Genomic DNA, 13,971 nt, shown 5'->3' with positions numbered 1-13,971 from the left:
GTTTTTTTTTCTTAAAGTAGATCAAGCAGTAGTGGAGAAAACTGCTTTGCGTTTTTCAACAATGGCTGTTTTATTATGATTGTAAGTAGACCCTTAACCAATGAAAGTAAAAGTTAAAATTGTTCTAAATTTGGCTCAAAACTGTTTCAATATATAGGTTATGCTAATTGATGTCTATGCAAACTTTTGTCATTATTCAATAGTTAAAGAACAGTAGTATAATATATGATAACGGCTTTTCAGAGTGTAGGAAGTGCTGATTCTACTGACACTACGAATCCTTCCAGGTCGGAGCTCGGATGTACGATGACTGACTTACGAGATGTGCGCTTTTTACTTTGACCCCCCGATCCGGGTGAGTCTACAAATGTTATGTGTATTAAAATAATTGAAAAGAAATCATTTTGTTGTTCCAACAGAAGTAATTTGTTTAGGACGTTGTAGAAGGATCCGATTCCTCTATACGTATTTATACGTTAACCTGTTGACATATTCTATCCTAGTAAAATTTTTATAAACTGTTTAACTGCATCGATGCATCAGAAATATATGTTAATACGTCAACATGTAAGCCAGATATAGAACATCGGGCGGCTACATTCCTCTGATTATAACTTATCACACCACTAACATAGCTGTGGGATGCTAATTTCCTAATCAAATCCAGTCTTTATCTAGCAAAACTCGGACCGTCGTTTCATCTTATCGGTGTCATTGTTTCTACATAGTTACTTCTTATCTGCTTATCAGCTTATTTATTGTTCGGTCGGTGCTGGCTTTGAGCACGTAAGAATTTTTGGCTTTTGCACAGTCAAAAGTGTGCTCTGAAAAATGGTGATCCGTAAGCTTTACGTTCCCCCGGCGATCATCAAAAATGGATTTGCGGCCACGGTCGAAGAGGTAGGTTTTGAAGTTTAACATATTTTTCGGAGTATGTATTAAAAACTTTTTCCAGGTACAACACACGGTGTATCATGTGAACCAAGAAAGCGTTGCTTTCAGCACGATTGAGGAAGAAAGTGTTCCAGTTACTGTGCTGATTCCACCCGAAAATGATGATGTAATCTTGGAGATAAAATCAGCTTCCAGCGCAACGGAGCAAGAAAGTGATCCAGTTCCTGATTTGATTTCACCCGAAAATGATGACGTGATCTTACAGATAAAACCCGGAAAGATATTAGGCCAAAAGAAAAAACTTCCCAACGGAGCAAGCTTCTACAGATTCAGTGGCATTCCCTATGCTAAACCTCCAGTTGGTGAGCTCCGATTTAAGCCTCCCGTACCGTTGGAACAGTTCGATCAGGATATTCTGGACTGTACGCGTGAGCGTAATATTTGCTACAGTTTGCAATACTTTCCACCGGATGCTGCCGAATCGGCTTCCGAGGATTGTCTTTTCTTGAACGTGTACACACCAAATCCGGGACTGAACAGTTCTTCGGATGGACTTCCCGTGATGGTGTGGATTCATGGAGGTGGTTTCGCCCTTGGTAGTGGAGATTCATCCTTCTACTGTCCGAAATATTTAGTACAACAGGGAGTAGTAGTTGTGACTTGTAACTATCGACTGGGACCGTTCGGATTTTTGTATTTGCCTTCGATGGGTATTTATGGTAACATGGGATTGAAGGATCAGAGGTTGGTTCTGAAATGGGCTCAGGAGAATATTCGGGCATTTGGAGGTGACTCAAGCAATGTGACACTTTTCGGCGAAAGTGCCGGCGGAGCTTCGGTTCATTTGAATTACATTTCGGAAAGTTCAAGAAAATATTTTCACAAAGCAATCTGCATGTCCGGTGTTTCTTACAACCCTTGGGTTCTGCAAAGTGATCCCGACGGTAAAGCTCGGCGACTTGCAGTGCTTCTAGGAGCTGAATCCAGTAGTGACAATGATGTTTATGGTATACTAGTGACAATGATGTTTATGGTATACGATGAATCATATCGGTACATTTAATTTTTTTTGCCTTCCAGAGACACTTATGAAAGCTCCTGCGAATGACCTTGTAGCGAAATCACCCGCAGTAATGACGGCAGACGAGAAACGAACTGATATGTTCTTTTCATTCACTCCGGTCGTTGAACCCGGTTACTCCGAGGAGCCGTTTTTGACGGAAAACTTCATCAGTCTAATGATGAATCCTAATATGACTAGTATTCCGATCATCTACGGAGTCACCAACAACGAAGGTTTGCTGATTTCTGCACAACTACAAAGTGGCATCGAAGAATACGCCGCAAATCCGGACAAACTGGTGCCTCTGGATTTGAACGTATCCAGTGAGGAGTTGAAGGAAGCGGCAGGTGAAATAAAGAAATTTTTCTTTTGTGATTCCGACATCGCATTAGAACGATTGCAAACACTTGTGGATATCGTATCGGATAATATGTTTACCATGGCGGCTTACGTAGCTAGTGAGCTACATGCTCGTTATCAGCATAAGTAAGTTGTTTGTGGAAGAATTTCCGTGCATTATTAAATTAATACGAATTGTATTTTTTCAGCGCACCGCAATACTTCTACGTGTTTTCCTTTGAAGATGAATTGAACAAATTTCGAAAAATGTTTCAAGTACCGGATAGTTTGCCTGGAGTTTGCCATTCCGATGAGTTGCTGTATCTGTTTGGTTCATCACTGATGGGAACTGAGATTGAGGCCGGTTCACGAGCGGATAGATTCCGAACCAGCATGTGCAAACTGTGGACCAACTTTGCTAAATATGGCAAACCTACGCCGGAGAATGGGGAAGAAAATTTTGTTTGGGAACCAGTAAAACCGGTCTGTAACTCGGAATTCAATCTAGTGGCAGCTGACTTGAACCAGGAGAGTAAAATGGTTGAGAATCCATTTTTGAGTCGCATTCAGTTCTGGAGAGAGTTGTATGCTCGGTATTTTGGAAGCCATCTGATGAAAGCAGAAGAAAAATGATTTTTTGGCAATTATCTGATAATATTTCACGTGCTCGAATAAAACGATTCACCTAACATGTGTTTTTTTCAAAAACGTTTTTATTTGGGCCAATTGCTCTTTGGCTTAACGTGGCCTTAATGGCCCCTTATTGTTTTTATGCTGGATCTCGTTGTAATTTTCTTCCGTTTTTATTGGTATCCAGCAGATGAAGGGAGAGCAGTGGCTCGCAATTCACGTTCCCATCCGTTGTTTCGTTTCACTTTTGATGTAGGGTAAAGTGTTATAATATGCCTCCCCTTAAGAAGACATTGAGATATTTCTAAATGTACTGATATATTTTCTTCGAGAATGTAGGTATTTCTTTGCTATACGCCTGAGGAACATAATTTTCAATGAATTCGGTAGAAGTGATGTCAATAAATTGATAAAAATTTTCCAAAACGATCACATTTTCATTTTTTTTCGCTTGCCGTAGGCATAACGCCCCAGCAACCGTATAATATGCCTCACTACAAATCAGTGGTATGCCCCACAACAATGAAATAATATGCCCCTTGAAATGTCGATATAGAAGAAAAGCAGATAAAGAAGATATTTTTTGCATCAGAAATCAATTGCATAATTAATTAATTACAATAGGAAACCAACATTTTTTATCTTCCCAATGCTGCATTTTGTTTTAATAACCGTTATAAATCTTCAAAACAATATTTTAACTCGAAGCATACTGTTGAATTGAAGGTGGGGCATAATGTCCGTAGATTGACTGTTATGAAAAGAATCGTATATCAAAGAAATGGCTTTATTTCTTTAAATTTTATACTATAAATGGAGACATTAGCACTGCTAAAAGTTAATTACTAATTAGCAACTGACCAAGCAAAGCCTTGGTATTACATTCCTGTAGTGGATTTTGACCTTCTGTTTCAACAGACTTCGCAGCCGATTCAGAGTGTACAGATGGCTAGTGCAACGATTCTACTGACACTACGAATCCTTCCAGGTCGAGGCTAATTAGCAACTGACCACAAGACGTTTAACACGGTTAAGATGTTTGTTTAGTCTATGCAAAACCTTACATTGAAATGCTGCCTAATGATATTTTCAGGTTTTTATATTTTCCGGCGAACGACAACTTCCAAACTTGCATAGCAGAAAGCTCTTACGAAAAGTTAGTGTTGTCTTGTCTTGTCCAGTTCATCACATGGCTTACCATAAGTGGCTGGGGTTCACTAGAATATTGGGTGTATGTCACTCAATTTTCTCAGAGATAGCTGAACCGATTTTCACAAACTTAGATTAAAATGAAAGGTCTTATGACCCCATATAATTTTCTTGAATTTCATTTGGATCTGACTTCCGGTTTTGGAATATGTACAAATTTATTGAAAAATGCGCACTAAATTTTCTAAGAAATTTCTTAACCGATTTTCACAAACTAAGAAGCAAATAAAAAGTCTTAAAATTCTTTAAAAAGTCACCGAAAAGTTGAACCAGATCCGACTTCCGGTTCCGGTATTACAGTGCGATTAGTGAAAATTTTCAATTTCATGAGTATTTTTTCACAAGCGGCGACGAAACGAGGTGCACATTTTTATAAAACTTACTGCTAAATTCATCCAGTTGGCAGATCTTGTTAGTTAGAAAATATATAAGCGCTTCCGAAAGTACCGATAATGTTGAAGAAAAGCTCCAAAACAGAATTCACTTTGGTTTCTCAGCAACGGTTAAGCCGATTTTCACGAAGTTCTAATTCTTTTATTCAATTTGTACATATTATACAATTTGTATTTTCTATAAAAGTATACTTATTGCCTTTCTTATATAGAAAGTTTATGCAATCACTTGAAAAATTGACTAGTGCAAATTTTCCCATAAAGGAAAGTGTTCTATATCATTCGACACAGTTCATCGAGCTGAGCAATGTATGTGACTGTGCGTAAGTATGTGTCAAATAATGTCACTCATAAAATAAAAAATCTCGTAGTCCCATGTGAAATTCAATAGCAACCGAATTTCACACCGTCATTTAGAGCGACGATGTACATAAGGGTAAAATTCTTCTAGATTTAGCTGAAAACTGATTCAATTTGTAGGCTATATTAGTTACTTAATAAACGAACAGACTTCGGATATACTGGTTCCAAGTTCCCAGTTTCAGAAATAGTGATCAAAAAGTTTAAACGAGACTCACTAATTTTTCTCAGAGATGATTTGATCGATTTTCACAAACAGGCTCAAGTAAAAGTATCTATAGTTTCATAGGTTGCTGTTTAATTTCATCTGGATCCGATTTCCGGTTAGGGTATAATGTGTTTAAACATTTAGTGCGATGATGCAAAATAAAGAAAAATTCTTATTAACTTGACATAACTGTTTACAAATTGAAAAGGTTAATGTGAGATTATACCCAAAAAAAAGTTACTTACGCGGAACGACCAAAATTAGCTCTGCGCCTAATTCGTATTACTGTTTTTGAATTAGGGGCTGTCCTTAAAAGACGTCACGCCGCAAGGGGGAGGGGGGTGTTTCACGTGACCTTTTGTGACAGGGGGAAGGGGGGAGGTTTTTGAAATGTGACTTCCAATATTTTCAATGAGCGCATTTTTGAAATAACTACTTATATTACTGCTTTGCTCTATTTCCTGAAAAAATCTCCAAAACAAACGTTTACATTCTATAGGAAAACGTGTATTTGTTGATGTAAAAGCTTCTTCTTGTAAATTCGAAAATGAATGATGCAGGGAATCATTTCTGTTGTGATCAGCAAAAATGCACGGAGGAGCGAGTAAATCAGCGAAAATAATAAATTTTGCCTAATATGAATAAAAAAGAAAAAGATGCCTTCAAACGGTTTAACTTAAGTTATGCACTGACAATTTTTTCAGTAGTTTGATTTTCTAGCATTGATAATAATATATCATAAGAATTTCTCTTATCTGATTCTGATGCAGTTTATTTTATTGTACTCCATTTAAAAAGGGCGGGAGATCAACGATTTCAGACGTAGAGCATGTCATGTCTTATCTTGATCATATGTGATTTTCCTCCACCATCATCTAAGCTTATCGGTTCATTCAATGATTGAGCTTACATAAATCAAGAATCATTTTAGCTCAAAATCACTACCCATTGTGTGACGGAAGATCAGTACCGATATTGATCGATGTGATTTAAATTTCACTGATCAACTTAAATTTCACTGATCATGAAAAGATTCTCCGGCAGTGATCTCATTTGGATGAGGTTTTGGTCTTTATTTTCTCAGCCCTGTATGCTACACTAAGGAAATATTATTCTTTACCTAAAACAATAATATATCTGTGCACCCCTAGGAGGAATAAAACAGATGATTTAAATGTTTCATCAATTCCAAATACTTTTCTTAATTTATATAATTGATATTAACAAAATAATTCCGATAATTTTGTAGTTTTAGGGATATTTTTTAATCTAATGACAGCATGCAATAAATCGATTTTTCCCTCATATTTGTTTGGTTTGTCATACATATTGAGAATGTATTGAGATGAATTTTATTTATTTTGAATTCGTGACATGTGACATAGGGGGGGTGGGGGGTCTTTGCTTCTGTGACAATTTGTGACAAAGGGGGGATGGGGAGTCAAAAATCGTCAAAAAAAGCGTGACGTCTTTTATGGACAGCCCTTAGTTGATTTTAACAACACAATTTCCAAAATAACTATAAAATTAGTTAAAATTGAGAATTTACTTTGCTGAAAAAAACTTTTTTATAGAATGTTGGCGAATATCCTGGACACAAACCAGCAATATTTCAATCCAACACGAAATTCTCATTGACAACTAATTTTGTTATTAAAATCAGAAAATTTGTTTCTTCATTACTGAAGAACAGCACAAAGAAAACAAAAATGAAATTGATTTTATTAACAAGTTTATTAGCCGAAAACTCATGAGAAATGTCAAAGCAAAACAATCCATCAAAAAGCTAAAAAGGACAGTCTTGTTGAAACTGCTTGCAAATTTTTTAGATGTTTTTCGTATACGTTACGATACATCCATATATAAATTTCTAAACCGATTTGTAAAAATGACGTAAACTCTTAGTGGAAGTGTATTTATTCAGAATTTGTGCGCATTTGAAGCGATTGTGCGTAATAATGTTTTTACGAGGAATAGTAAAGTGAGTTTCGAACGTTGCACTCTAATTGTACATGTCAAATGATGTTTTTTGTATCTTCCAACCTTCTGGGCTACGCCGTCTGGTGTACTGTAGTCGGTTTTTGTTTTTCGAGTGCTCGAAGTTTTCAGTGAAAGAGTCGATTTCGCGAAGTCGAATGAAGAAAACAGCAATTTAGAAGAAAAATTTTCAAAAAGAAGTTGATGTTTTGTTTATGTCTTTTTCCCCAATACAACATCGTATTTATGCCTGCCAGTATAGAAAAGACAACCGCGACTGAATTTGTTTTCGACAGTAGTGAGCCATCTAGTGGCTAGTAGTCATTACAGTGTTAACGTTTTTTCGGTGACAAAGCGCCATAAAGCTGCAAATTGCAGAAACCAATTCAACCATTTGGTTGAAAACAACGTTTTATTTCTTTAATTCAACTAAAAAAATTAGTTGAATGGAAATGAAGTGTGCCTTAGCTAAGAAATGACAGCACGTTTAATTGGTGAATTCAACTAAAAAAAATAGCCATATCAATAAATATTTTATTATTATTATTATTAAGGGAATTAGAATTAAAAAATCTAAACTAGCAAAAGTAAGTTTTTTTAGTTGTCTCAAAAAATAACTAACTAAAATCAGAAAATCAAATTTCTGTCTTTCCGTGTATTTAATTCAAGATTGAAAAAAAACTCTTCGCAGTATCTTCTAGTGATATTTTGGAAAATATAAGACTTTCAATTTTGTAGCAGAAAATTTTATTTAGAAAAACATTTTTCAATCCACCTAGTGGTGTAATGATGCCTTTTCCATATTGCTTATATTTTCAAAAATATCACTAGAAGATTCCATGAAGATTTTTTTTTCAATCTTGAATGAAATAAATAACTTTCTTTGGGTAGAAACTAGCGTAACTTTTTCAATTTGTAAACAATTATGTCAAGTTAATAGGAATCTTTCTTTATTTGGCATCGTCGCACTAAATGATTAAACACACTTTACTCTATAGGTCTGGAACCGGAAGTCGGATTCGGATAAAATTAAACAGCAACCTATGAGACTATAGGAACTTTTATTTGTGCCTGTTTGTGGAAATCGATCAAATCATCTCTGAGAAAATTAAGGGAGCCTCGTTTTAAACTTTTTGGCCACTATTTCCGGTACTTCTGGAACCGGGAACTTGGAACCAGTATAGCCGAAGTCGGTTCGTTTAGTAAGTAACTAATATGGCCTACAAATTGAATCAGTTTTAAGCCAAATCTAGAAGAATTTTACACTTGTTTGCATCGTCGATCTAAATGACGGTGTGAAATTCAATAGCAACCTATGGGACTACGAGATTTTTTATTTTCTGAGTGACATTATTTGACACATACTTACACACATACACGCACAGACACATACATTGCTCAGCTCGATTAATCGTGTCGAATGATATATAACACTTAGTCCTCTGGGCCAATTTACACTAGTCAATTTTTCAAGTGACTGCATAAATTTTCTATGTACTTTTATAGAAAAGCATCGTTATCATGATCTTGTAATAACTCTTACAAGTAGGTACAAATTGAATAAAAGAATTAGAAATATACATATTTTTCACCGGAAAAATATAAATTTTAGTGTGGTAACCCTGCACGCACGTAGTGTCGCGTACTAGTTTTGCATCGTCATTTTGAATGACAATTTGAACGTTTTGACACAAATAGCCATATATTTTCGGAACCGAAAGTCGTATTAGGATGAAATTGCACAGTATATTTAAAAACACTTAGAGCTTAATTTGAGTCATGATTCGGAAAAATCGGCTTAACCGTTGCTGAGAAATCGAAGTGAGTTCCGTTTTTGGAGATTTTCTTCACTATGATCGGTGCTTTCGGAAGCGGAAACCGGGGACTAGTAGTCCCAAAGTAGTTTTATATATTCACTAACTAACAAGAACTGCCAACTAGATGAATTCAGCAGTAAGTTTTATGAAAAAGTGCACCTCGTTTCGGCATCGCTTTCGAAAAAACACTCATGAAATTGACAATTTCGACTAATCGCTCTGTAATACCAGAACCGGAAGTCGAATCTGGATAAATTTTCCGGGGAATTTTCAGAGAATTCTAATACGTTTTATTTTTTTCTTACTTTGTGAAAATCGGTTAAGATATTTTCGAGAAAATTTAGTGCGCAGTTTTTAATAAATTTGCACATCCTTCTAATTCCGGAACCGAAAGTCGGATCCAAATGAAATTCAATAAAATTGTATGAGGCCATAAGACCTTTCATTTGAATTTAAGTTTGTGAAAATCGGTTAAGTCATCTCTGAGAAAATTGAGTGACATTAGTGACAAAGCGACGGAGATGTTCCACGTTAGTCGTCAAGCTGATCGTCTACACGTCATAGGAAATTTCCAGAAAGTGGAAAATGGGTTCCTTATGAGCTGAATGATAAACAGCAGGAAAAGCGAATAATTATGAGGGAATTATTTCTTTCTCGGAATGAAACAAAGGGTTTTCTGCACCAGAGCACGGCGGGAGATAGAAAAAGGATTTATTTTGAAAATTTCAAGCACAGAAAAATCTAATTGTTTTAGAAAGAGAATTATACTGTGCATTTGGTGGGATAAAAAAAGTGTCTTGCACTACGAGCTTCTCAAACCAAAGGAAGCTGTAAGTCCTAATGCAGTTAGACACCGCTTTCGCACAAACAGTGAAAGCTGTTAAAAATATCATTCTTGAACTCAGATGGAAATACTTTACAATTCTTTATCTCAGTAATCCGACTTGTTTCTCTTCCGTGGAAAACCCTGCTGCAATTCATCTGGTTTTAACATATCAAAGCCACATTTGTAGTGAACCGATTACACATGCTGACTTTAACTCAGATCATCTTCCTGTAACATTCAGACTTTCCAACGAAGCTATAATTAATCCGCTCAGTTCCATATTCAACTATCATAGAGCTAATTGGTTGGAATACAGATCTCACATTGAAAATCATGTGGATCATGAAATTATTTTAGAAAGCTCTGCGGACATCGACACAGTAATAGATAATTTGAATCATTACATTAGCGAAGCTAGAAATCTTTCAGTTCCAAAAGCTCAAGCTAAATTAAACTCTCCTCTCATCGATGACCATCTTCAACTGCTTATTCGGTTGAAGAATGTTCGTCGACGACAATATCAACGTTCTCGTGATCCTGCTATGAAAAACATAGTTAAGGATTTACAAAAAGAAATTAAACAAAGATTGACTCTTTTGCGAAATGAAAAATTTTTTTTGAACAAATTAAACCATATTTTAAATTATTAATTTATAAACAAATTTTCAGACCAGCCATGCTGCCATTTGGTCAAGTTGTTGTTCCACCAGGAAAAAAACGCTTCAAAGGATTCAGAACAAACTTCTGAAAATGATTTTGAAGCGTCCTCCTTGGTTTAATACAAATGAGTACACAGATTCACAAATATAGAACCATTAGATGTAATGTCACATAAGCAAATTCCGACAAAAACCGATGCAATCTTCAATTGAATCGATTCGCTCTCTGTATTAGTTAGTAAGTTAGTATAAAAGTTACTTTTCTCCATTACACAATACAAGTAGGTTCAGAATTTTCCCTACACAAAAATCACAGAATTGCGGAAGCAAATGATGTCCTCATGGTAATAACCAAATCATGTATTCAATAGGGCTGAAAAGTCACCACTTGTGGCTGAACACCCAATTTTAATCTTAATAATTTAATTTTAACTCATATTTAAATAAATATTTATTAAAAAAACACAACTGCTCCAAAGAGTAAATATCAGCAACATTTTCGGACAAAAAACTTCAATTCCAAACGTTCTCTGTGTCGTGCAGACATTTTCGAAAAAGTTCTATCCCGTGTTGCCGCCAGTCACGCACTGTCCGAGATGGTGTTCTTGAGACGCATTACTCTCACTTTTCCATCAATAAAGAATGCACTGCTCTCGAGAGCTGCCTGTTGAGGAGCATAAACAATGGTGTTTTGCTTCGACAGGTGGGAGAGCGAGAGCCGGAAAAACCGCGTGGACATGTTGTGTTCGCGGTTCGCACTCAATTTCCACCTTTTCCTTGCTCTCCACATCCCATCGCATTCACAGATGCCATACCGGAGCAGGTTTTCCTCTCCCAAACTATCGGCCGTTTAGCTGGCTGGCGTGTTTCGGTTCCAAAACAAAATACGGATTGCCAAATCTGAAACGGTTCAGTCGGTATTCAGTCGTAGTGCTCGTCGGGAGTAGATATTTCGGAGTTCGGAGTGATAATTTGGAAATTGTGGTTCATTTTTTCCTGCACTATACCGAGACAGCAAAATCGAGGACCACAAACAGAGTGGTTGATTGCGGTCGTTTCTATTTCCACCTGTTTCCACTCCTCGGTTGGAGTGGTGAGGAGTGTCCCGTCGGCCGAATGATATGCTGTGTGCTTCTATATACGCCTTTAATTAGTGAATGTAGAGTGGTTCTAATTGAAAAAGTTTTGGAGGCTTAAAGTATGGGTAGAGTAAATTTGTGTTCCTGTGAGCTTTGAGCTTCCGGACTTCCTTACTCAATTATACAGTTTTAATTAGTGATGGAAGCGAACTGTATGGAATCTGGTCAATTACTGCGAAATCAAGGCTCCATGAAGCAGACGAGCGGTCCAGTGGTGAAAGTTCAATAAATTCATTAGTGCATGAGTGCGCAAGATAAATATAATCCTTATCGATTCTGATCGTATCAGTGCTACTGGTTGAAGAAACGCGAAAACGAACCAATTTGCTGATGTATAACATAAAAGTGCCACAAATCGTATTTCATATAGGATATTGATAAGACGATAAGGCACCATCCACTAGAAGCAACCATCGAAGCGCATTGTATCTGGCGAATTCGCCGGCAGAATCCTTACATATGTGGTAATGTGATAAGTATATTGTACTGCTGATACTGCACTTGGATAGCGAGCAAACCAGTTCAAGCGGTAAACCCACTTACAATTTGTCGTCTTGACAAACAGCTGACGGGCAGGCACTCTTGATAGCAGTGCACCGGGCAGGACGGTGGGAGTGGCAAAACCTTTTCTGGTTCAACCGCAATTTCTGCTATACCGAGTGTTGTTGGTCGAAAAGCCGAAGGGCAAATTGGAAGCAAATTTGAAACTTGGTAAAAACGCGCTACTCCGGGACGTTCTTTTGTGATCGAAACCACTCGGGGCTCGGTTGGACAAAGTGGATGGAAATTTGTCCCCGGTGAAAGATGATTATTCGGGCGAAATGGTAACCGACGATAACGAGCTGGAAAACGGCGTTGATAGAAAGAAAATTACCAAAATTAAAAGTTTATTGTTGTGTGTTTTACTTGTGAATTTTTAAAATGGTGAATGCTGGATTTTCAATGTGCAACGCGAATACAGTGGAAACGCGGTACCGCAGCTCTGCCTAGATTTACCGATTGAGGAGATATTACGGCACGGAATGTAGCAAAAAACAAATCCTTGCGTGAGTATTTACTGTTTTTGTGTATGGTTATGGTATTCTGTGATTCGTTAGTTGATATTTCTAATGGTGCCACGGTATGGTTTCATCGTGTTGCACTATAATTTGTTCATTCGTCATTTGATTATATGTCTTGTATCGAATAACACGTATATAATATAGTTTTCATTCACACCCTGCTAGAAAAAAATATTCGATAAAGTAGAAAAATTAAATGTCCGGAAATCAATTACTTTAGCTTAGCCACATGCTGGTCGGATAAATTCTAATAACATTATGTCTTGCTGGATGAGCTCCGTTTGCAAACAACATAATTGTAAACTCAATTAAATCTGTAGTATGTACTTATTCTTAAAAGTATGTAAATATTTATTGAAGACATAAATATAGTGATTACTGCTTTAAATACAGTCTCAGGCCATATTATTAGACCCTTGCTGAAAATCTAATATTTAAGGGAGAGTGTTCGGTTACCGTCACCCTTTTCTTTTTAGCTCATAACTTCCAACTTAGTGCACATTATGCGGACATCTATACATCAATGTAAAGCTAAAGTCCCTGGCTAACAACTGATTAAGAAACTAAGTTGATTCATTTGATTGAAAAAAAAATTGTTATCAATTTAGTAAAGCGATAAATTTTGGCCATTTCAAAAAAGGTGTTCGGTTACCGGCACCCCAAGAAATTCCGCTAAAAATGGAAAAATATAAGTAAAGACTGCACCTATTAAAAAAAAACAGAATTTATTCCTTTTGGAAGCGTTTTTGACAAAAGTCTTCACCTTGACTCTCTTGGTCGAATATTTGGATAGTGGCGGCTTTGGTATTAATTTGGCCGGTCTTCAACGTTTTTTCTTAGCCGGAGCATCTGCTGTATGAGCAGCTGGATGTTTGTCTCAACAGCAGCCTGAATATCACTGACAATTTTTTACGATTTGTCGAAAAAAATGGGGTGGCGGTAACCGAAATTGGTAAACATTTTGAAAATGACAAAAAAATCTTTGGTTGCGAAAATTTTGATAGCATTCGGTATTAAATCACGAAATAGATCTATTTCAACTCATAAATAATATCTTCAATTCATGATTTTTGATCCATGCTTTTGAAGGTGACATATTCAATGATACTAGTTGAAAGACGGCGTTTTCAGCTATGCAATTCTTCCTTCAGAATAAAGACTTTCCCGACTTTCACAGAATAATCTAAACTAATTTTGTAACAGATTGTCAGTTGGGTTTTTTGATATTCGTCACCGTTTCTGAGAAAATCAGATTCGAATCGTGAAAATAGCCTTCTAAATCACCCTAAAACACACTGGCCTCAGACCATAATCACTCATTACTCTATAATTTCGAAATTGCAAATCGGACCGACTTTGAATCTGAAAGTGTGACAATCGATTAAACATTCCATGAA

At 36.5% G+C, this 13,971-nt stretch overlaps 2 protein-coding genes across 9 annotated transcripts in view; both read left to right on the top strand.

The window, feature by feature from the left end:
- Positions 1 to 252: 252 nt before the first annotated feature.
- LOC131437607 (esterase B1-like) lies at positions 253 to 2,985 on the top strand. The gene is made up of 5 exons (XM_058607067.1): positions 253 to 355; positions 751 to 900; positions 956 to 1,901; positions 1,975 to 2,443; positions 2,506 to 2,985. Exons 2-5 carry the CDS (start codon positions 832 to 834, stop codon positions 2,927 to 2,929), a joined length of 1,908 nt encoding a protein of 635 aa, XP_058463050.1. The 5' UTR covers positions 253 to 355; positions 751 to 831; the 3' UTR covers positions 2,930 to 2,985.
- Positions 2,986 to 11,308: 8,323 nt separating this feature from the next.
- LOC131437613 (uncharacterized) overlaps positions 11,309 to 13,971 on the top strand; it is a 524,049-nt gene continuing 521,386 nt past the window's right edge. For all 8 annotated transcript variants that reach the window (XM_058607079.1, XM_058607084.1, XM_058607083.1 and 5 more), the window contains exon 1: positions 11,309 to 12,559. The gene's annotated coding sequence lies outside the window, so the exon portion shown is untranslated. The remainder of the gene's footprint in view (positions 12,560 to 13,971) is intronic.

This window comes from Malaya genurostris, chromosome 3, assembly GCF_030247185.1.
Source record: "Malaya genurostris strain Urasoe2022 chromosome 3, Malgen_1.1, whole genome shotgun sequence".
Classification (NCBI taxonomy): Eukaryota; Metazoa; Arthropoda; class Insecta; order Diptera; family Culicidae; genus Malaya; species Malaya genurostris.
Note: the sequence above shows the minus strand (reverse complement) of the source record. Positions and strands in the feature narration are given on the sequence as shown.

What these genes read in the sequence shown, in the direction of transcription:
- LOC131437607 (XM_058607067.1), top strand. Translation starts at nt 832, where the DNA reads ATGGTGATCCGTAAGCTTTACGTTCCCCCGGCGATCATCAAAAATGGA. An exon ending in TTGCGGCCACGGTCGAAGAG is followed by an intron (nt 901 to 955) that starts GTAGGTTTTGAA and finishes AACTTTTTCCAG; the next exon opens with GTACAACACACGGTGTATCA. An exon ending in CATGCTCGTTATCAGCATAA is followed by an intron (nt 2,444 to 2,505) that starts GTAAGTTGTTTG and finishes GTATTTTTTCAG; the next exon opens with CGCACCGCAATACTTCTACG.